General features: G+C 37.9%; 1 protein-coding gene across 1 annotated transcript in view; it reads right to left on the bottom strand.

The window, feature by feature from the left end:
- Window positions 1-316: 316 nt before the first annotated feature.
- LOC141331742 (uncharacterized) overlaps window positions 317-25,199 on the bottom strand; it is a 34,408-nt gene continuing 9,525 nt past the window's right edge. Inside the window, exons 2-10 of the mRNA XM_073836771.1 lie at window positions 20,070-20,108; window positions 19,280-19,532; window positions 19,049-19,194; window positions 6,943-7,222; window positions 6,712-6,851; window positions 6,514-6,605; window positions 4,789-4,890; window positions 1,936-2,019; window positions 317-397 (exon numbers count right to left, since the gene is read on the bottom strand). Of these exons, the coding sequence (XP_073692872.1) occupies window positions 317-397; window positions 1,936-2,019; window positions 4,789-4,890; window positions 6,514-6,605; window positions 6,712-6,851; window positions 6,943-7,222; window positions 19,049-19,194; window positions 19,280-19,532; window positions 20,070-20,108 (1,217 nt within the window). The remainder of the gene's footprint in view (window positions 398-1,935; window positions 2,020-4,788; window positions 4,891-6,513; window positions 6,606-6,711; window positions 6,852-6,942; window positions 7,223-19,048; window positions 19,195-19,279; window positions 19,533-20,069; window positions 20,109-25,199) is intronic.

The following is a 25,199-nucleotide window of genomic DNA, read 5'->3' on the forward strand; positions in this document are numbered from 1 at the left end:
AGTTGAAGTTGTAGTTGTTTTCTGAACAACCTTTCTTGCAAAAAAAAAAACAAAAAAAACAGTAAAACAGCATAAGTAGTGTAAATAAGTGCAAGTAGTGCCCAACTAGCAGATTATATTAGAAGCTTTCTATGCAAAGAGTTAACCTTTGGAGAAAATGTTAATACATCTAGCCCAAGAAAGATTTTCTAAAACACTTCAAATGTGTTTCTCAGCTTTGGGGATAGCTTAAGTTTAGGGAATAAATGCAGCCCATGAGTGAAAGCACCTCAGTTCCCTCGATGACAATGATGACATCAAATATACTGGCATCTTCCTATTCTACAGATTTGCTCAATACGATGATTTTAATGACATGACTGGAGAAGGTATCCTTAATCATGTCTCTGCTGACATCCTGTGAAATACACAAATCAGTGCAACGTGGTTAAAATACTGTACAGTATCACTTTTTAAATTTTCCTCAATGGGTTCCTGATCTGAGACAAACTGACCACTAGTCTTCAGTATATTTAGCATTTTCTGCATATTTAAACCCAATATGCAGTTTCTTTAGCAGTAACTGTACGATGTTAAGTTATACTTTTACATTGAACACAATAATGAGACTCATACACAATTAGTACAGTAGATAGAAACATTTAGTGATGCTAATAAAGATAACACCGTACATTTAGAGTCAGGAGGGTGCAGACCTCTGGAAATGATAATTGCTGTAAATTATTATGTCTTTTGGGAAACATTTGAATGGCTTCTAAAGACAGTATATAAATGAAATATAAGAAATTTAAACAAAATAACAATTTACACTGGAAATCCTGTCCAAAAATTTGCATACACCTGACATTTAAATGTATGGTGCTGCCTTCTTGACCATCACTGGGTGTTCTTCAAGTTTTGTAACAATGGTGTATAAGCCTTTCAATTTTCCTCAGTACGTAAACATGGATCTCAGCATCATCGCCATTGCTTGACAGGGCTCAAATATGCAGAAAATTCTGCAAAAACAATGATTGTGGAAGATTTCCTTGTAGACGGTTTAATGGCTCAGAAATAAAAAGAACATCTACCACATAACACAAATACAGTATATCAGTCAAACCACTACTGTCTACATCCAAAATCAAGAAAAAATAGAAATGGATGTAGCTGTGTATGTAGCTAGCTAACTGCTAGCTGCTACACTAATTATTGTATATCCATGTCTGGACCCCGCCTCCCAGTAAGACGTTAGATGACCCAAGACTTGTGCAATGATGACACCAGGGGCCTCATTTATAAAGACTTGCGTAAAAACCATCCTTGATTTTATCTAAGAACTTTTCTGATTTGATCGTAAGAGCGATTCAGAGAAAACGAACGTACCACGAAATCCATGCGTACGCCATTCATTCGGTTATAAATCACAAATGATCGTGGAATTGTGTGCAGCTGAATGTTCCGCTGTCAAAACGCCCCTGCTTAATTAATTAACATATAAAATGAGCTCATTCCTAAAGCAAAAACTCTGTGACAATGGCAAGTAAAAAGGAGCGCAAGAAATCAAATTATAGTGAGGCTGAACTATCTGCAATACCAGGCATTACCACAAGGAAACGGTCGTATGCCAAACTGGAATCTGATGTGGAGATAAGTACTTTTCCACGTCAAAGACGTTTTTTATAAATCTGTACTTTGACGTGGATTTGATCGTACGAACACTCTAAGATCAAATCAGTGCGTAAGAAAGTTTTATAAATGAGGCCCCAGGTCATGCAAGGACTTCAAACAAAGTCAGCACTAGACTAATAATTGATTATTACTTTTTTCTTCGATTTTCAATTTATTGATCATTCAACATTGTGTTTTTTTTTTCTTTTTTTGTAAAGCTGCCTTGTAACATTGTACACTGTAAAAAGCACTATAGAAATAATTTTGAATGTAACTGAACTATACCTGGTGATCTTCAATGAGCTCCTCAGCTGATTCTCCATGGAAAGACAGGAGGCAGCGAATCACAACATCTCGCCTATCTTCTTGCTGTTAAAAACAGAAGTAAAATCCAGTGAACATTCAATGTGTATACATCTACATATAACAACATATTTACAGAGTCAGGAAGTAGCATATCATCACATAAGTGATTCACAATTGTAAACAAATTTTACATTTTACCTGGCTGAGTGAATCTAGCAAATGTCTAATTCTTTAATAATTTCACATTTTTATTTGAAATCACTGCAACTTTTCTGGGACAGAATGCTCGAACACGACAGGGCAATGCCTCGAGCTAAGTTTGCACAGATGTTAAAACTCATTTTTACAATAATCGTCTGACAAGATTAAGGACATATACTGTATAAAACTTAAGACAATTGTTTTCGACAGATATGCCATTTGCTAATAACAGATGGTGGTGCAAATCGTAAACTCTGTCAACTATATTAATAGCTTAATTTAGTAATGATTTAACTCTGTTATCCGTGTGTTTAACAAAACAAAACTAAGATTAAGTTTTAACGTTATCCAAAAATCTTTTTACATTGTTAACATGAACACTTTTAGCATCCATAACTCGATAAAAAAGAAACGGTAGGCACAAACCACTGGGACTGCAGGTAGCTTAATAACTCTATATTTTTCTGCAAACATACTTTAATTAATAAGCATATTAATAACTTACCGTGCAATTCACATTAGCCGTCGTGAAGTCTATCTTCCTTTCCTCGGAGCCAAAGACGCATGTGCATCAATTATCTTGCTGAATTTAGTGCATTTAACTTGAGTTGTTCATTTTTTGGTGTGATTTGATTAGAAGGTGAACACTAAGTAAATATTACTAAGGAGATTGTATTTAAATTTACATATATATTTTAGAACAATAAATGACAAAGAAACTGCAAGTAATGTACTGAATTAAACTTGCCATTTTTAAGTAAAAAGACAAATTATTATTTGTTTGTAAAACATACTTAAATAATGTTTCCATTATTTACCAGGTCAAAAGATCACTTTTTAGGAGACTAAATTTTTGGGCCACATTTGTGTAAGCCCTTCATTTTAGACAAGGGGAGGGGCGACCGGGGAATCTGCCTTCATGTACAGGTATGTGCCAAAAAAATTGGAATATGGAGGGAAAGTCCATTTATTTCAATAATTTGTTTCAAATAGTGAAACTTGTATGTTATATTACTTCACTACACACAAAGTGAAATATTTCATGGTTTTATGGATTAAAGATAAAAAAACAAATCCAGTATTTCACAAAATTAGAATATCATGACAAAGCTCAACACTGTAGGCTCCCTGTGTCCCAATCTAGTCAGCTAATTAACACAAAAAACCTGCAAAGGTTTCCTCAGCCTTTAAATTGTCTCAGTCTGGCTTAGTAAGCTTCAGAATCATGGGGAAGACTGCTGACTTGACGGTCTGCTATTGATGCCCAAATAAATGATCTTGATAAATGAGTTAGGAAGCTGTGGGTCTTTTCATTCACTTCTTTTGGAGTGTTACATTTGTCTACAGGGACTGAAAGAGACTATTTTAAATGAGTCTTCGGACGAGGATAAGGAAGATATGGCGAAACATTCAAATAATCCTGTGAATAGACAGAGAAACGTGGACATTAAATACCATTTTGTGAGGTCTGTAATAAATGAAGGCAGAATTAGTCAGAAGTACTGTCCAACTGACAATATGGTTGCAGATGTACTAACAACACCAGCAACAAAGCTTAAGTTAATGAAATGTGATGTTTATATTTGGTGTATGAACTTTGTATGAATATTAGAATAATCACTCAGAAAGAAAGTCAGGAGTGACAGAATGTCTTTATTATTTTTTCTCTCTCACAGTGCACATTCATCTAGACTACAAATTGCATCAAGTAGCCTACCAAATTTTTTTTGAAGAAGAAAACGCTAAAAAGAAGTAATCCTTAGACCAGCCCATTTTAGTTCACTACTGACTATATTCAAATTATGTAACTAAAACCTTAGTGTATATACAGTTGAAGACAAATGTATCATATATGCACACAAACAAAAAAGTGCACACCAAAGTCATTTTTGCGAATAAATAGCACGGCAAATAGAAACAGAAAATCGTGCTATTGATACGCATTTTCATTAGACCAACACTGGACCTCACGGCCAGAAACACACACCGGCCCACAGGGGATTATTCCGCTTCTCCCGATTGACTAATGCAGTCAGCGTCTCGTAGAGGATAGATAGCAAAATAAAAATAAGGATGTTTAAGTCCAACATCTGTTTCTTCTGTGTGCATGCGCTGTCATTCCACTCACGACAACTTGTTTACCACATTACCAATATGAGACATTAGAAAATGTTTAAGTAAACACAGATATTGAATTGAACATAAACAATACATTAAAAATGAACAATTTAAATGTAATATTGACAGTGAAAATACAGAAAAAAGGCAACATTAAAGTTTTATTACACCTGTGCATTTTATAAATGTGCATTACACAAACATTACACAATTATACAAGATGCTAAATAGTTCCTATGTAGTATAATTGAAGCACAAAATCTTTGAGTTTTTTACAAAATGATTAAGTAATTTTAGTTAGTGCATTTAGAATCCAAATCACTGTCTTTAATGAATGCGTCAAAACCAGTGCTGATTTCCAGAGTATTATTTTCCATTACTACAACGATCTGCAAATAGAATAGATTTGCTTATTAAATGACACTGTTTAATAATAAAATAAATTAAAAAAAGATTATATATTATTTTAAAATTTAATCATTCCTATTATTCGAAAGGTAATGGTTTGAGAACTGACTCACTTGTGGCAGTGTTCACTTTCCGAACCAGTTTAGGGGTTTGAGACCAACGATGTGTCACGTTTGTGAACCCTCTGTCAGTCAGAGAAGATCCCAACTGAAAATAACATATGAAAATGAAAATCACACTCAAAAACACTTGAAATGTCCACAGAGACATTTAAGGCTGTCATTGCATTTCATTTATCAAGACTATATAGTCTGTTTTTAAAAAAAGCAAGACAGCAAACAAGCGCTATTGGTACTTTACAATATTAAACCCATTTGTGCCCAAATTGTTCTGAATGGTTTCATGCATATAGTCATGTTAATAGTGTCCGATAGGAACATGTTCTGCATTTATTTTATCCAGATTTTTTTTTTCTTTTTTCTTGAAAATTGAATTTGAATGTGCAGAAAAATGTTTTATGCACCCCTTCAATGTCAAATTTGAATAGGAGGAGAACATTTGGCATCTAACTCAAAATAACTGCTTTCAACACCATGCTGAAAAAACTGCTAATACCAGCATAAGCTGGTTGGCTGGCTTAGCTGGTTTAAACTGGAAGTAGTTGGTTTCAGCTAGTCTTCCAGCCTGGCTAGGCTGGTTAGGCTGATTTTAGCTGGTTGTTCCAGCTGGTCTCCCAGCCAGACCAGCTAAGGAAGTGGCCAAAACCCATTTAAAACCAGCCTGCTGACCAGCTAAAACCAGCCTAAACTGGGTTGTTGGTTTTAGCTGGTTTAAGCTGAAAGTAGCTGGCTTTAGCTGGTCAGGCTGGTTTTAGCTGATTGTTCCAGCTGGTCTCCCAGCCTGACCAGCTAAGAAAGTGGCCAAAACCCTTCTAAAACCAGCCTGTTAACCAGCTAAAACCAAGGTGGATTATCAGCTAGAACCAGCCTAAGATGGTTGTCTGGTCTTAGCTGGTTTAAACTGGAAGTAGCTGGTTTTAGCTGGTCTCCCAGCCTGACCAGCTATGAAAGTGGCCAAAACCCATCTAAAACCAGCCTGCTGACCAGCTATGACCAGCTAAAACCAGACTGTATGACCATCTAAAACCAGCCCAAATAGTAACCCTAATCATGTTAGCTTCTTGTTAAAATCATGCTAACACAAGTAAAATGTTTAAACAAAATTAGCATGTTGCTAGCATGATGTTAACATGTTATAAACAAGCTGTTAATATGATAAGCATACTGCTTGCAACATGTTGTTAGCATGAGATTAACATGATGTTAAGCTGTTTTTAACAAGAAGGTAACATAAGTAGCATGATGCTAGCAACAGTACACTCCATGTACCTACAAGTCATTTGCCCACCGCAACTATAGTTTGAGTATACAAAAAAACTACAGATCTCTTGTAAGATTTGTTTTGTTTGGATGATTCTAGAGACCTTCACGATTATGTAAAAATATATGTATCAACAAAAAATATGTGTTAGTAACATGAAAATTAACTTTCTTTGGGAGGGTTTGTCCTCGACATGCTTCCTGGAAGTAGGGTTAGGAAGTTGACAGCCTCATTTGACAGGAAGAAAGTCAATGCCATTTTTTTTTTTTTTTTTTGGTCTTGAAATCCTATAATTGGTTGTTTGCCTGCATGTCATTGAGACATAAAACGTGGATAACATCTAGAAAAATACTTACAAAAGAAAAATGACAACTATAAACTGTGGCAACTATAGTTGCCGGTGAGCTTATTAAATGAGTTAATGAGAGTTGAAGTTGTTTTGTCTTTCACCTGTTTCAGAACGTTTTCTGCTATTGAAGAATCGGTCAAATCAGCCCTGGAGTCAAACTGCATTTTCACAAATGTTCTTTTTAAAACGGGACCTAAAACAGGACACATTGATATATTTACATTATATGGGAATTTAGTTTTTGTTTATTAAAGCATGTCTTGTTGATAAAAAAAAATATATATATATGACTGACATACCTTCTCCATAGACCTCCACCTCACACAGAATAAGCATCTTCATGTCTCCAGGAATGATCAGATTCACATAACGTCCATCCATCCCACCGCATGAGTAGCTGTAGGACTCACCTGCTGGAATAGCAGGAATAACAGCACATCTGCAGACAGAGAAACATATGAGGGATATAAAAATACTATCATATTTATAACCGGTCCTTAACTTTGGGGATTTAATTTTCTGTCTCTCACATGGGATTGTTGTTGCCGTTGTTCTCTAAAGAGTTTCCGACACGAATCTCCGCTCCGTTTATTTGATCTGCACAGCAGTCTTTTCTGTTAGTGATGACCACTTCACTAACTCTGTAAACCTGATGCAGATCCAGCCTCCACCATGGGTTAGTCTCACTGAGAGTTGAGGAGCATCCCGTATACAACTGCTGGAGACCTCGATTACTGTCAATGGCCTTTTCAGCAAACCAGTCCCCAGATGTCGATGACTGTATAACAGCTCCTCCTACTGCCAGATTTCCTGGAAAATGTGTAAACACCTGTCATGATGTGACCAATGTTGGAAGCAACAGCTGGGAAAGAAGATAGTAAAGCACATAATTTCTGTACCAACTAGCCAACAGTCACCAAACGGAATTATGAACAGGGGTGAAATATAGAGTACCTGGAAATTTGGTTTGGTCACACAGTGTGACCCATTAAATATAACTCTAAAAATAAATGAATAATAGTGATAATAATTTCACTGGACTTTATTAAAGGGTTTACAGTGCGTTTCAACTGGCACGTAGTGAGCGCGGGGGAGCGAGCGTTTTCAATTCATTCATATGGAAGTTGAGCTTAAACACTCGTGTGGTGCATTGTGGGATCGAAAGAGGCGCGGAGAAAGCATTGAGAGCAGCTGAGAGCATGGGCATTCTTCAACTTTATGCAAATCTTGAGCGAAAAACGCCGGGCGACAACCAATCGCTGTGAAATGTAGGCAATGCAAGAGTTTGATGTGCGTGGAACTGGTGGATTACTGAGATGAAATCACATATCATTGAAAAAGTCATGCAAAAGTAATGCATTTTGCATCCTTTCATTATATGCCAGTGTTTAGTTTGCGAACCACCGTTAAAAGAAGATGCAAACGGGGTGTAAACATTGTTTTTCAGAGGTGTGCTCTGTCCTAAATTTGACACACCCCAAAGCAGTGGCGTTGTAGCATAGCCAGAGGCACTGAGCATGGATTTGATGCTGTAGTGAAAACGCACCGTTAGACGCTCACATGGTGCATTGAGGGATTGAAAGCGTTGAGAGCGACTGAGAGCATCAAAAAGGTTGGGCATACCTCAAATTAATGCAAATCTCGAGCGCAAAACGCCGGGCGACAACCAATCGTTGTGAAAAGTGGACAAGGCAAGATTTTGACGTATGCTTCCGAGTGTTTGCGGAACTGGTGGATTACTGAGTTGAAATCACATATCATTGAAAAAGTCATGCAAAAGTAAATGCGCTTTCCATGCTTTCATTACATGTCAGTGTTTCGTTTGTGAACCGCCGTTAAAAGACGACGATGAAACGCAAACAGGGTGTTAACATTCTTTTTCAGAGGCATGCTCTGCCCTAAATTTGACACACCCCAAAGCAGTGGCGATGTAGCAATGCCACTGGCACGTAGCGAGCCTTTTCAATTTATTCATTAGGAAGTTGAGCTTAAACACTCACGTGGTGCATTGTGGGATTGAGAGAGGCTGAGAGCATCAAAAAAACTTGGGCATTCCTCACATTTCTTTAAATCCCACAATGAACCGCGAGATTTAAGATCAACTTCCATAGGATTGAATTTAAAATGCTCGCAACCGCTTGCTACGTCCTAATGGAAATACACCGTTATGTGCACTGTGATTATAAACATGACTTTTTGTCTAACGATGTCTTTCACAACTATTCACATTAATTAGACGGCCCTAGAACCTAATTAGTAGCCAATATTTCCATCTTTAATAACACCCATTGGAATGAAAATTAAGTTTTAATTAGCACATTACATTTTAAATGGTATAATCTGCGATGAATGTGGACTGTTTAACGATAAGATTGTTCCACACTTTGTGGTTAGCATTACAGTCAGAGATGGGCATAAATACATAGAAATATATTTAAAATAAAAATACAAAATACTGAGTGGAAAAAATTTATTTAAATACAAATACAAAATAATGTGTAAATTTTTTTATTTAAATACAAATACAGTATTTTGTCTTTTTAAAATACACAAAATACATGTGAAATTGGCCATCAAGGCTGAAATATATCTGGACATATTCTGAATGCAAAACAAAAACATTTAGATGTACTGATTAGAAATGATCTTCCCTTCCCCTGCCAACACCCGCGTTCACATGTAACGAGCCGGATGATGAGCTCGTTCTCAGGACAGATGGACGTGGCTGTGTATCAAAGGTAAAAATTGATATAAATACTGTTCATTGTCTCACAAAAAACGATCGTTTCGTGTCTTAGGACATCAATGTATCGTCACAAGCAACAGGGTGTATACTGTCCTCCCTTCATGTTTAACTATTTTGAAGTTTGACAGCAAGTTAAACTCCATCCATCATAAAGTTGAGAAGTGCAAGTTTCAAGTCACTTTATTGCCACTTGGATGAACTCTACAATGGACCAGAGTGAAACTAAAGGAAAAATCACAATCTCTCATTAGACTCATAACTAAAACATGTTTAACTAAAATAAAGTAGAATATACATGTTACAAAAATACTGTTGACTTTACATACATATGCATATTAAATTCAATTTCTATGCATCTACAAAATGTTTACGATTTGCATTGAAAAAGGCTTTAGAAAGTATGCTATGTAAAATAAATGACAACATCGTATCTACTTTACACAGTAATATCGAAAATATATATATCACCCAAATAAAATAGACAATGAAACTTACAGCTATTGCTCTTCAAAACTCTTTAAAGCATGGATAGATGAGGATTACCCAAAAGAAACCCATCTGACAGACATATATCATCCATGCGTTCAGCTGCTCACTTCCTGATTTTTCCGTCATCTGCAGTTTCTTAAAGAGTCCACTAGATGGCAGTTCCACGAAAAAATATTAAATAAAGTACTATTAAACAGGGCACAGAACACTCCCCGTCTGATGTCATTAGACATCACTATAACAAGTACATTTCAGTCCTTTTTAGAAAGAAGGAAAATGACCTGTGAGATTGGTCTATAGAACTTTTTGGTTGTACCTTGAGAAGTGGTCTTAACCTCTACTTTCCTTACACATCCGTCTGTGCTTGGGAAGGTATTGGTGATCATGGCCATAGGCCAATCATTGCGAGAAAGGGTACAGTCTTTCAAGAGAACAATATCTCCAACTTGAAGATTAGTGTGTGATTCCGTCCATTTGCACCTTTTTTGCAAGATGGGAAGATACTCTTGTTTCCAGTGGACCCAAAACTGATTTGCAAGGGCTTGCACTTTTCTCCATTGACTTCCATAAAGGTCTTTCTCTGAGAAATCGCATGCCGGAACTCCAAGGGGAAATCCAGTCTTTTGGGTGAGCAGAATGTTAGGGGTTAGCAACAGTGGCGTCTCTGGATCAGAAGAAACCGGAACTAGTGGTCTGGCATTGATTACTGCAGATACTTCAGCCATCAAAGTACACAGAACTTCATGTGTAAGTTGGATTGATTTGTTTTGCAGCAACATACTGTCAAGGATTCTGCGTGTGATCCCTATCATTCTTTCCCACGCACCGCCCATGTGCGATGCGTGAGGAGGATTAAATTGCCAAGAACAGCCCTGATCACTCAGATACTTCTGGACTGTAGGGTCTGTCGAGAAACCAAGTTCTTTGCTTGCCCCAATGAAATTTGTTCCACAGTCGGATCTCAGTTGTTTGGCTGGTCCCCTTATAGCAAAGAAACGGCGTAGTGCATTGATACAGCTGGATGTATCCATGGACTCTATCACCTCCATATGTACTGCTCTAGTGCTCATGCAAGTAAAAAGGATTGCCCAACGTTTACTGTTAGCAGCACCTCCTCTTGTGCGTCGAGTCACAACAGTCCATGGGCCGAATACATCCAAACCCACGTAAGAAAATGGAGGAGACATGTCGAGACGCTCTGGTGGCAGATCTGCCATTCTCTGTTGTGCAAATCTGCCCCTTAGTTTTCGACAGGTAACACAGTGATACAAGATGGAGCTGATTAGCCTTTTGCCATTTACGATCCACAAACCTGCAGTCCTTATTGCTCCTTCCGTGAATTGACGACCTTGGTGTTTCACTTCTTGATGGTAGTGTTTCACCAACAAGGTGGTGACATGGTTGTTCTTGGGAATGATAATCGGATTTTTCTCATGCTGATCTAGAGAAGCATTTCCCAGACGTCCACCTATTCTCAGTAAGTCATTGTGAACCTGAGGGCTGAGTTTTTTAAGAACACTGCTTCTTGCAATGTTCTTCTGTTTTGTCAAGGCACTGATTTCTTCTCTGTATGTTTCTTCCTGCACAGATTTGAGAATAACATGCTTGGCTTTCAAAAGCTCTTCAGGAGTTCTGGCCTTTTTGCAAAGGTGCCAGCCTTTACATTCGTTTGAGTGAGTATTTGAGTTTGACTTGAATGAACGAACTATGTGGATGAGCAGTGCAATAGATCTCAGCAGTGCTTTCCAAGAAGAGAAACGTTTAAAGCGATCTGCAGTTAGATGCCTTTCTTCCATGAGAGTTGCAAAGCTTGTGACAATAGGCCGGATATCTTCGTCCAGTTCTGGTATTACTAACTCAAATGTCCTTTGCGTCTCTTGATGAGTTGAAAGGGGTTTGTGCAGAAAGTCTGGACCAGTAAACCATTGTGTGTCAGCAAGCTGAGATGTAGTCACTGACCTGGTGGCAATGTCAGCTGGGTTTTGGTTGGTTGGTATGAAATGCCACTGTTCTGGCAATGTACTCTGACGGATTCGCTGCATTCTGTTGTGTACGTACACAAAAAAACGTCTGGTCTCGTTGAAAATGTAGCCCAAAACTACCTTACTGTCACAGTAGAACTTGACTGCATCTGGTTTTAAATCAATTTCTTCGAGTATTGTTTCTGCCATTTCTACAGCCAATACTGCTGCACACAATTCAAGGCGTGGAATGGTGGGCTGTAGACGAGGAGCCAGTTTAGCCTTCCCTAAAACGAATCCCACATGACTTAGTCCTTCTTCAGTGATTACTCGAAGATAGGCCACCGCAGCTATAGCCATGTTGGATGCATCTGAGAACAGACATAACTCTGTGTATTTTGAACTGGAAGGTGAGAGTGGGACATAAGTACGTGGTATATGGAGATTCTCCAGACCTTGTAAGGAATTTTTCCATATTTCCCATTCCTTTTCTTTGGCTTCAGGGAGTGGCATGTCCCAGTCACTTATGTCATGAGATATTTCTCGTAGTAAAGCTCTTCCTCTTATGGTCACTGGTGTCACTAAACCTAGTGGATCATAAAGGCTATTGACAACAGACAACACTCCACGACGAGTAAAGGGCTTCTCAGAGTTGGTGACTTGAAAGGTGAATGTATCAGACTCCATCTCCCAGCATAGTCCGAGACTCCTTTGGTTTGGGAGAGTTTCTTTGGTAAGATCTAGGTCTTTTATGCCTTTGGTTAGATCCTCAGGAGGAAAGGCATTCATCACTCTGGTTGAATTTGAAGCGATTTTGTGGAGTTTTATATTTGACTGTGCGAGAGCTTTCTGGGTACGCTTGAGAAGACTAATAGCATCCTCTTCGTTTGGCAGAGAAATCAGACCATCATCCACGTAAAAATGTCTCTCAACAAATTTGCGAGTATCTGACCCATGTTCCTGTTCACCTTCACGTGCAGCGCGTCTCAGACCGTAAATTGCAATGGCTGGGGATGGGCTGTTTCCAAAGACATGAACACGCATCTGATATTCTGCAATCTCCTTTGACATGTCATTGTCTCTGTGCCACAAGAATTTCAGGTACTTCCTGTGATTCTCTTGTACCACAAAGCAATAGAACATTTGCTGAATGTCGGCAATCACAGCTATCCGTTCTTTGCGGAAACGTAACAACACTCCAAGGAGAGAATTGTTCATATCAGGTCCTGTGAGAAGAACGCTGTTCAAAGAGGTGCCACGATGCTGTGCGCTGGAATCAAAGACTACCCTTATTTGGTCTGGTTTCCGTGGATGATAGACTCCAAAGGTTGGAAGATACCAGGATTCCTCCTTCTCATCAAGTGGAGGAGCTAGTTCAGCATGCTTGTTCTCTAACATCTTCCCCATGAACTCTAGAAAGTTTTCTCTCATCTCTGATCTTTTGTCTAGAGTGCGCTTCAAGGAGAGAAGCCGTGAGAGTGCTTGATCTCGATTGTTAGGGAGAAGTGGTCGGGGTGATTTGAAAGGTAGAGGAGCGATCCAGAAGTTTTCCTCATCTTTGTGAAAGTCCTTCTCCATGATCTTTAAGAAAGCTTGGTCTTCAAAGGAGAGAGCACACTTGTTGTCATCTTTAGTTCTTTCGAACACCGTGTGACCAATGTCATTAGATGACTTATGAACCTTTGTGGCTGTATTTGGTCGGATATGTTGGTTGAACTCCCCGCCATGCTTTGTCTTCTCCTTTAAAGAAATGTGACTTGTACAAGGAGTAAGGAAAGAAGGCCTGCCATTTTCTAGCACATTCGTCTTAAAGCTGTTAACGTTTGGCTTGTGTGCATTACCAAGGCAGACGTCACCAACCAGAACCCAGCCTAGATCAAGTCTTTGGGCAAATGGGGAATTATGAGGTCCGTTGATTTGCTGCCTGACCTTGTGCACTCTGATGAGATCTCTCCCCAACAGAAGGAGGATTTGGGCATTTGGGTCTAATTTTGGAATAAATCTTGCAATTGGTTGCAAGTGGGGATGACAACGTGCTACTTCTGGAGTTGGTATTTCTGACCTGTTGTTGAGGATTTCATTGCATTCAATGAGCACAGGGGGATCAATGCTCACACCTTCACTGTATGCTTTTATCTGGAATCCATGTGCTTTCCTCCCTACCATCTCCATGATGCCTGCACAGGTTCTGAGTGAAAAAGGATGTGGGCTGCTTTGAACATCGAACAAGTCAAAGAATTCTGAACGAGCTAAGGAGCGATTACTTTGGTCGTCCAGGATTGCATACATGCTGACTGCGTGTTCTGGTTGTCCTTTCTTATACACTTTCACTTAGCAAATTTTTGAACAAGAACGAGCTGACTGGTTTGTGCCACATACCTCTGTGCACTGGGAATTTATTGCAGCTGAGTCACTGGGTTTCCCTTCTTTTTCACTTTCTTGTTCTGTACGCTCTTGTCTCACAGGCTTTGATGTCCACGGGACCGGTCCTGGATGCATCGCTGTAGAATGGCGTTCACTTTCGCATTCTCTGCATTTCAGTGGTGTTCTGCAGTCTCTGGCTAAGTGCGACGTTGATGCACAACATCTAAAACACACATTGTTTTCTTTGAGATAGGTTCTGCGTTCCTCGATGGGCTTCAATCTGAATCCTCTGCACTTTGCAAGGGGGTGGGGTTTGTTATGAATAGGACAGATTTTGATTAGATCATCTGTTTTCTCTTTTTTATCAGTTTGAGATTCCAGTGAAGTAGTTATGTCTGTCTTGTGTGCAGATATGAAACCTTTTGATAACGTGTTCCTAAGTGCAGGCTTCTCATGCCTGGGAGTGGTGGTGTTGCTGACAGACAGCTTGAAGCTGGGGTCATTTCGTATCCTAGCTTCACAACATACATACTGTGCAAAGAAGGAAAAAGGAGGAAAGGACACATAGTGTTCATCTTTGTACCTTGAACCGATGGAAACCCACTTCTCCTGCAGATTATGAGGCAATTTATCTACAATTGGGTTAATACCACGGGCAGTGTCTAGGTAGGATAACCCTGGTAAGTAACCATCCTCTTTGGCTGACTGGAGCTCCAGGAGAAGATCTCCAAGTTCTCTTAACTTGGAATTGTCTTTGTTGGATATGCGAGGAAAGTTGTCAAGCTTACTAAAAAGCGCACTTTCCACAATCTCAGGAGCTGCATAGCACTGGTTGAGTCTGTCCCAGACCATTTGTAGAGCTAATTTTGGGTTGTGAATGTGCACAGATCTGAATCTCTTCACATACTCTGAAGACTCTTTACCAAGCCACTTTGCTAAGAGGTCCAGTTCCTCACCTGCTGTCAGATCCAGTCCCTCAATGACATTGATAAAGGAAGCTTGCCACGCTCTATAATTTTCAGGATGGTCATCGAACTTTGTGAGCCCTGTGGTAATAAGTTCTCTTCGTGCTAGATATTTTGCAAAGTCCGTCATGCCGGCTGCGTGATTAGGTTCTAATTGCTGTGTACTGTATGCTGGTGGATGTATGAAGGAATGCCGATGAGGAGCATTGAATGAATGAGTTAAAGAGGGTTCACTCTTGAAAGGAGATTGTTTGATGATGTGGGTGCTTGGCAATTGGAAACTTTGAGCTTGGGGAATTTGGGATTCAACTGATTTGGTTATCTCGCCCGTCTTTGTCTGTTCATCGGTTACAACGTATGAAGTGGTGTCATCGTTGCGTGAATAATTCACCTGAGTGACATCATGTTTTGCTGACGACAGATTCGTGTTGCTTTGCGATGGACTTCTAGAGATGCTGTCTATGGTAATCCATTTGCTTTGATCCTCAACATACTCACTCGTTCGCTCACAGACTGTTAGAGGTGTGTCTGAACTGCTTTTGGAGTCACTGTGATATTCACTCACCCCTGCTGCAGCCTCTAGAATTTCAGCCTCAGCCTGCGCAGCTGCCGCCTCCTTTTCTGCTTGTAATGCTTCCAGTGTAGCCTCCAATGTGGCTTTCTCTGCTTCCAACCTTGCTTTTTCTTTTTTCATAGCGAGCTCTCTTTCTGCAAATGATGCACGTGTTCGTGCCGCTTCAGCCACGGCTCTTGCTCTAGCTGCTGCATTACTGGCTGAAGATCTTGAAGAGGTGCTCTTAGAACTAACTGACAGAGCTTTCTCTGATTTGTTGGGTTTATCCTCCATGATTTATCTTGATGCTTGCTTTTCAAAAGTTTCTTAATAGCTTTTCACTATACTGTCCTCCCTTCATGTTTAACTATTTTGAAGTTTGACAGCAAGTTAAACTCCATCCATCATAAAGTTGAGAAGTGCAAGTTTCAAGTCACTTTATTGCCACTTGGATGAACTCTACAATGGACCAGAGTGAAACTAAAGGAAAAATCACAATCTCTCATTAGACTCATAACTAAAACATGTTTAACTAAAATAAAGTAGAATATACATGTTACAAAAATACTGTTGACTTTACATACATATGCATATTAAATTCAATTTCTATGCATCTACAAAATGTTTACGATTTGCATTGAAAAAGGCTTTAGAAAGCATGCTATGTAAAATAAATGACAACATCGTATCTACTTTACACAGTAATATCGAAAATATATATATCACCCAAATAAAATAGACAATGAAACTTACAGCTATTGCTCTTCAAAACTCTTTAAAGCATGGATAGATGAGGATTACCCAAAAGAAACCCATCTGACAGACATATATCATCCATGCGTTCAGCTGCTCACTTCCTGATTTTTCCGTCATCTGCAGTTTCTTAAAGAGTCCACTAGATGGCAGTTCCACGAAAAAATATTAAATAAAGTACTATTAAACAGGGCACAGAACAGGGTGTAATTTTTTTAACTTCTAAAGGTCTGGTGCCCATCCACTCCCATTATATGGCTGACATACTGCACCAGTTTTAGCTAAACATCTTGGTTTGTGTTCTACTGAGGAAACAGAGTCACCTACATCTTGGATGCCCTGGGGGTAAGCAGATAAACATCACATTTTCATTCACATTTCATTTCATTTTCATTTGGGTGAACTATCCCTTTAAGGTTGGGGTGTGTCTGAACTGAACTAAATCAGCACCCTGATAAAGAGGTTGATTGGCACAAATTATTTTATGTATTTTGAAAATACAAAATACTCATCTTAAATGTATTTAAATTAGTAGTGGGCCGTTATCGCCGTTAACGTGCTGTGTTAACGTGAGACTCTTATCGGGCGATAAAAAAAATATCGCCGTTAATCTATTCTCAAAGTTGGGTTGGGAGCTGGGCAGGGGCGGAGCCAGAGGGGTGGCTTGGGGTGGCCCACGCCACCCCTGAGAATTGATTGGCCACCCCAGGTGCCACCCCAAAATCCTACTCTACGATTGGCCATTAACGTGCTCAAAGGCGGAACCGTTGTTGACGCACTTGCTGCCTTTAAATCAGCGCGGGGGCTTGGACAGTCAGACACCAGAACTCAGAAATGTAAGTAGCAAATGTTTGATGTAAGCTAACCAACAATACATGGCTTACTGTTTTTTAGCATGTGAGTTTACAGCACTACTACTTGTGCTAGCACGCAAAGATATCTATTTACCTGTCACATCTGCCTTGATATCTAATCGCACACACAGCCCAGTATTAAGTCTGTTGAATCACGTCATGTATGCTAGGCTAATTTATCTACTGTACCTGCCTTTTTTCTGCTTTTCTGCCTACTCAGTCGACATTTGCTAGGTCATTATCTGTTAACTGTAGGCTACTTTTGTAAAAAGGATTTAACGATTTATCATTAGCAGATTAGCAGACGCAATTTTATGCAAAAAAAACGTAGCCTACATTATATTTTAACCAAGGAACCAAATAAAACACGCCAGCAAGGTAACGTTAGCTCGCCGGCCCCTACCTTCAGTAAGTTAGGTTTAGGCTATATTCCCAGATAAATTCCACGCACGGTTTCGTTTTTGTTTGTTCTAACGTTATATATACAGTCAATGTTTTCAAGCCCTGTGTTGCTAACATACCTAGGCTGTGAAATTAAGGTCTAGCCTACTGGTGGGTTTAATTGAATTTGAGCAATAGGAAACCAATTTACATCTGGAGATAGTTCTTTGTGCTCGCCAAAAATCATAGAAATTATCATTACAAGACACTTACAGTAGCTCCTGTAATCCAAGACAGATTTTCTTCGAGTTGTTAGGCTTTAGAGAATTTAGTTTAACAAATGACATGGAAACAAACATAATTAATTTCATCCACATATCCTTATGCACAATGCACAACAGTTTAGCTTAAAGTTGTTATTGTGAAAAACAAAAAGTCTTGAAGGTGTATTTTTATGTTTGAGATGTTTGTTTATTTATATTTGATTTTATTCAAATAAAAAGAAATTTGATGTAAGAGTACGGTCTTTGTCCTTCAATTTATGAGTATGGTGTTTGATGCATGATTTTATGATGCCACCCTTGAATTAATCAGTGCTCCACTAAGGCCACCCCTGTTAAAAAAAAGTCTAGAATCGCCACTGGAGCTGGGTCTAAACTACGCAAGATATGATGACTTTCACCTTGATATTTTAGCGCGGATGACGTATACCTAGTCGAATTGCACTGTAGGGGGCGAGAACGAGTCTTCAACTTCTGTGAAATTACCACATCAAATGAGACGTGCAAACATGAATGCAGCTGTGAAGCCGCTTCAGGGCAGGTGCGTTGCTAGACCTTTTTTACTGGGGCACGTGAGTTATAATTTACTTTGATAATCCCGAAATAAAGACATTAAACTATATGCAACAACTGAATTGACGCTTCTAAGAGCAACGCAGTTTAATGGAAGACTATGCACGCAGAAATCCGTGCCTGTGCGCGTCTGTGTATTTAACGGCAACGCGCACGTCGTGCAGCCTTTTGCGCAGAAGTACTTGGTTACACAAGTTTGTATAGGTAATTATGTTGTAAATGCAATTGTCAAGCAGTTTGTGATGCATTTTGGAAACAGGAGATGAGCGCCTGGTCTAATGCGCCACCTGACCCGTTCTCAAAGACTTACTTTTAGTCATTATTTGGGTAGCACACATATTCTGAATGCCTTCAGCAGAATTCAAATTAGCCATTTTAATCTAGATTAATTCCAAGATTTAATCTAGATTAATCTAGATTAAAAAAATGTATCTATGCCCACCCCTAATTTAAATACAAATTACATTAGATTTTTCCCAAAGGCTTTACAGTGCAAAATACAAAATAGTATTTTGTATTTCAAATACGTATTTTAAACACATTTATCTGAAATACTGCCCATCCCTGATTACAGTATATGCCCAAAGCCCATCGTTTATCAGGGTCATAAGATAAAGCATGAATACGGTCATTCTGGTTGACAGTGTGCATGATTTTTGGGCAGACTATGTGTAAAGTAAGTTACTAAAATGTAGTGCTCTTTAACCATCAATTACCTGCTATAGTCCCATAGACGCCAACTTCAGTAAGACTAAGAATCTTCCCATCTCCAGGAATATGAACAACCATATAACGTCCCTCCATCCCACCGCATGAGAAAGTGGCTGTGGCACTGGCCGCAAGAGTAGAAATCACACCACATCTACAGACAGAAAAATGAACTGTTATCCGTTTGTGCTCGTTTTTCACTACAGACACAGAAATCAGAACAAAAGAAATATCTTTACATTGAGTTGCTGTAAACGTCAGGGAAGTTTCCGATACGAATCACCGCCCCGGCAATCCTCCATTCACTGGTGTGTCTATTGGTGATGGTGACTCGGTTCACTTTGTATACTTTCAGTAGATCCACTCTCCACCACGGGTCGGTCTCTACATTAGTGTGGGTCCAGGTGGTCAACAATTCATCAATAGCAAAGTCAGGGGTAGTGTCTACGTAAATTGATGACTCGCTAGTTTGGCCCCATAGTGCTGCATTCTCTGGAAAAATTTAAACAAAGTTTAGTATGATTTTATCTACTCCTGCAGAAGACCTTTACCAAACTAATCTGTTTTTACTCATCATCAGTGTCCAACTCAGGATGAGAAGTTAGGGGTACGAAATGCCACAAAATTTATCATAAAGAATGATAAATGAGCATCTTTTTCATCTTATTGGATATCTAACATTTGTTATTATTTGAGCATCGATCTCTCACGAGAGCAGATCCAAAACATAATATGCATAGCTTTTTTCTAGATCTATTTATTTTTTGACTGATGACACAATGGGCTAATGTGAATAAAAAAGTAAAGGCTGTTCCTGAAAGATCTTTTTTTATTGTAAAATCAATAATGCTTGTAAATAAGTTCATTTTCTGACTTTGGCTCTCTGCTATCAGGGAGGTAGAACTAACAGGACAATAAAAAATAGAGGTCATACTGTATCAGAACTTCATTACACAAGGCTTTATGCAAGTATTTTTATATTTTCCAGTTTAACAGAACAAATGTGTTAAGACAGTGAAGGATTCTTACCTTCTTGTCCAATTGTCATTTCTTCAATCAATAAAAAGCCTGTGGAAGCAAGTGAAATAACTGTTTAATTGAATCACATTAAAATTTGGATTTTTGATCTTAATTCGTTTTAATGTTGCCAATAATAAATAAAACATCATCTGAATGATAATGGCAGCCTCGTAAACACTGATCTGTGTAATGACCGTGTTGGATGAAATAACTGCCACATAATAACCTTCCAAAAAGCTAAAGTGGGACAAGGAAACATTACTGTGAATCACTATTCACAGACATTAAAGATGACCAAACTATTTTCATACACAAGTGAGCATCTGTTTACCATAAGATTTGTTTTGGAAAGTAGATCTAACAAAATAAACTGAGAAGAGCTATCCCAGAGATTAGGTGACTAACAAATCCACAATGTTTCCATTTACATGTTTCAGATCAGTGAATTTGAGAACTTCAACAAGGATTCATTAAAGGAGAACTCCGGTGTGATATTGACCTAAAGTGTATTGAATCATGATACCGAGTGTAAACGTACCTTGCATATCTCATCTCGTCTTGTCCACTGCTGTCCGAAATCTGGGGTCAGTTAGCCGATGCTCACAACAGCTTGTCAATGAGATCAATGGGGCATCGAAGCAGTCATGTAAATAAATCACTGTTTTACGCCATTTACGAGGCACAAAGTAGCGCCACACTTCATCGGTAGACTTCCAAGGGCCCCGACATTTAAAACGCGACATTGAAAACTCATAAAAAGCACCGGTAGTTTATTTACGAGAAGATTTATACAGACAGTAACGGCAAGAAGTTTAGCGGCCGTCGCCATCTTGAATGTAGTCACGTTAAGTCGAGTGACGAGCAGGAAGGAACGTATCAGGTTTTCAACTTATCAGGTTGTAGTTTCCTTCGTGCTCGACATTCAACTTATCGTGACTACATTCAAGATGGCGGCGATCGCTAAACTCCTTGAAGTTACTGTCTGTATAAATCTTCTCGTAAATAAACTACCGGTGCTTTTTATGAGTTTTCAATGTCGCGTTTTAAATGTCGGGGCCCTTGGAAGTCTACCGATGAAGTGTGGCGCTACTTTGTGCCTCGTAAATGGCGTAAAACAGTGATTTATTTACATGACTGCTTCGATGCCCCATTGATCTCATTGACAAGCTGTTGTGAGCATCGGCTAACTGACCCCAGATTTCGGACAGCAGTGGACAAGACGAGATGAGATATGCAAGGTACGTTTACACTCGGTATCATGATTCAATACACTTTAGGTCAATATCACACCGGAGTTCTCCTTTAAATTGATTAAAGGGGACAGTAAAAACGTTCACAATGATACAAAAGATTTACATTTCAAATAAATGCTGTTCTTTTGAAATCTCAGTTGATCAAAAAACTTGCAAATAAAATGCATCACAGTTTACATGAAAAATGAAGAAGCTCAATTGTTTTCAACATTGACAATAATCAGAAATGTTTCTTAAGCTGCAAATCAACATATTAGATTGATTTCTGAAGGATCATGTGACACTGAAGCCTGAAGTAATGATGCTGAAAATGCAGCTTTGCACCACAGCAGAAAACTTTCTTAGATTGTAATAAGGGTTTAACATTTTACTATTTTCACTGCATTCTTTATCAAATAAATGCAGCCTTTGTGAGCAGAAGAGACTTGTTTCAAAAACGTAAAATATTCATAAGTTAATGTTCCAAAGTACATTCTGCAATAATAACACCATGATAAAACGTGTCATTTAAAAAAAAAAAAAAAAAGCTTTATTAGAGACAAGCATCAGTGCATAAAACTAGCAACTAAACTAGGATATTTAGGTCTCTTTAGCAAGAAATTAAGAGGAAAAGCTTTACAATATGCTGTAAGAGAGAGCAGAGAGCAAGGCGAGTGCAACTACAAACAGAAAAGTTAATATTCCTGTCAGTCTAGTAAAATTGGCAGATACATTGTACGTTACCCAGTAAGATCCACAGACACTTGTAAAGCTTCATCATGGTTGATTAAAGGTTTCTTAGCTTCTTGTAGCATGGAGAGTGTAGGTTACATCAGCTTTATAGAGGACTGGACCATCTGTTTAAATCACATGACCAACCTCATCTCTCCTCCCCTCAGACCCATTTCTCATGTAAATATAGTTGTTTGAGCTACACATTTTAGTTAATAATCATAAAAGATGATAGCATCTCATTTCCACTCATAGTTAACATCAAATAAATGTATGTGCTGAGTAAGGGTGTGCAGTGGAGCCTCTATATAGCAATCTCAAGATTTTTGTATCTTTATTATTATCTGTATTCAGGTAAGCTCCTCGAATTACATGTGAATCATTTTTTAAACATAATTATGTTCCCTTATTGTAACAAAAATGCCTTGTAAGAGTTTGTAGAAATTGTGGTTAAGACTCTTTATTGTCAAAACATAAACACTTAAAACATATGATTTTTTTAAACATGCGTTAGTAATGAAGTCAACAGATTAAGTTCAAATATAAAAAGAATGTGTAATAGACTAAAGTGCATATATTTAGCAAAGTACTTCTTAACTATTGAGTTTATGGAATTGAATGGCTTCTTTAAATAAATGTCAAGTTAAGTTATATTAATATTATTGTTGTTTAAAAGCTGTTTTGTTGACATTTCCACAGTTGAAACAGTATTTGAGTCATTAAATGAGACATGATTCATTTCAGGAAGTTGCTGCGTTTTCCTCAACACCTTCTAATGTTCATTAATGCTGTAACTAGTAGTATAGAGGAAGAAAAAAAATCGTGATTAAATGAAAAACAAAATCTCAGCTTTCAAATTACAGTATGTTAAAGTAACAAAGACCAAAGCTTACTGTGATTACTGAATGGCAGGAAAGATACAAATAATGTTAAGTGGGATTGTATAAAATTATAAATTATATATTCTTAACATAATTTTATATTTGTAATTCAGTTGACCAAAAACATCCTTTAGATTTTAGAGGGTGACCACATGCCAGTAAGGAACATATGTATATTTTATAGGGACATGTTAAAAATGGGTTAAAATCCAAATATAGTTAATGTTGCAATGGAAAAACCATTTGGTCATTAACAACAACAACAACTGTTATAGTAACAATACTAACCAAAAATGTAACTGATGCTCATATGCCACTGAATGATATAGGCATTCGCTCAATAATACACCTGGGGGTGACCTCTGAAATCTCTACGTTTTGCACAGATAATCTTTAAAAAACAATGACACCTAATCTATGTCAAAACCTGCTACCCTAAAAAGTAACAGGCCTGACAGTAACAGGTTTGACCATTTCAAACAAATTAGCTAATTGCTTGCTAATAGTCAAGTTCACAAAGCACATTATGAACACTTTGAAAGGGTGTTACTTGTAAATATTGATTATATTTATAATAAATAATTGTTTAAATTTACATGTTAAAAATGGTAACAGTATTGACACTGCATGACCCCCATCAGCCAAACCCGATAAATCATCCAAAGTAGAACATTATAGAGGATTGAGAGAAACATGCTTGTGTTTAAAGTGTTGGAAACCTGGTTCAGAGATGATGCAACCTCCTAGAAGTGATGTCATTTGAATGTATTAATTATTTTGAATTTTTTTATTTATTTTTTTTTTGATGAGGGTAACAGGGCTGACATGTTATAATATTTTATAGACAAAAAAATACACTCATGCCAAAAACAATGCTTAACAATGAGATTGTATTTAGAATAATATGATTTTTGCCTAGATGTTTAACTGCAAAAGAAAAATCCTAGTGAGGAACAGGCAAGAAACCTTACCCTTACCAGCATAAATGCAATTTAAACAGTTTTTTTTTTTTTTAAGTCAAATATTATTTTATGTAATATTGATTAAAGAATGCATAGTATTGTGATGTATATCATAAACTTATTTGTTGTTATATTAATTATATGTTTGATTATTTCTTCGTGACGCAAAAGGAACAGATTTCGTCAAATGACACTTGTAGTAAAACTGTCGTTATACAATGATAATCAGCTCAGTTCAATGCTAAAAAAAATCATTACACCACTAAATAATCATTTGTGTTACTTGAATTATTCATTGAAACAGAAATATTACTACTGTAAAGTTAAAACCATTTCAAAGATCATGAAAGATTGTTAACCCCTTAGTGTTCCAACGTTCCACCAGCGGAACGTTTTGCATTGAGTTAAGTTTGACAGGAACTCTAAGGGGTTAAATACTTAAAATGACCCAGCAAAGAGTTAAAGAACTGCAAAACACATATGTGGTTCAGCACAGATATTCTATCACTATCACGTTGCTCCCAAACCAAGTGCAAAACAGACAAACAAATAAGCTTCAAATAAGCAGCTTTTTTGCTTATTTGGACATTTACATTGTACTACTTTTACTACTAAATCTTTTACCTCCTCCCTTTTCTATAGACAAACAGGTACGTCTCAAAAAAAAATTAAATATCATGAAAAAAAATTTGAAACTTTTTTTATATTCTAGACTCATTACATGTAACTTAAAACATTTCAACTTTTTTTTTTTTTTTTTTTTTTTTGATGATGATTAGAGCTTACAGCTCATGAAGTAGGGTATCTCTTGTTCTTTGAAGCCACAATAATGGGGAAGACTGCTGACTCTGCAATGGTCCAGGAGACAATCATAGACAGCCTCCACAAAGAGGGTAAGTCACAGAAGGTCATTACTGAAAGGGGTGGCTGTTCACAGAGTGCTGTATCAAAGCATATTAAATGCAAAGTTGACTGGAAGGAAGAAACTGGGTAGGAAAATATGCACACACAACAGGGATGACCGCAAGCTAGAGAATACTGTCAAGCAAAGCCAATTTAAACACTTGGGAGAGCTTCCAAAGAGTGGACAGAAGCCGGATTCAGAGCATCAAGAGTCAAAATGCTCAGACGTCTTCAGGAAAAGGTCTACCAATCCACTGTTAAAAAAAAAAAAAAAAAAAAAAAAAGTTCATGCTGCCTTAAAATTTTAAGTTTAGTCAACATGAAATGTTAAGTTGTACTACATGAAAACATGTATTTTGAGTTGAGTAAACTTCAAAATTTAGGGCAGCACGAACACTTACTTTTAAATGGTGCACTTCTGAAACAGAA

This window comes from Garra rufa, chromosome 3 (assembly GCF_049309525.1).
Source record: "Garra rufa chromosome 3, GarRuf1.0, whole genome shotgun sequence".
Classification (NCBI taxonomy): domain Eukaryota; kingdom Metazoa; phylum Chordata; class Actinopteri; order Cypriniformes; family Cyprinidae; genus Garra; species Garra rufa.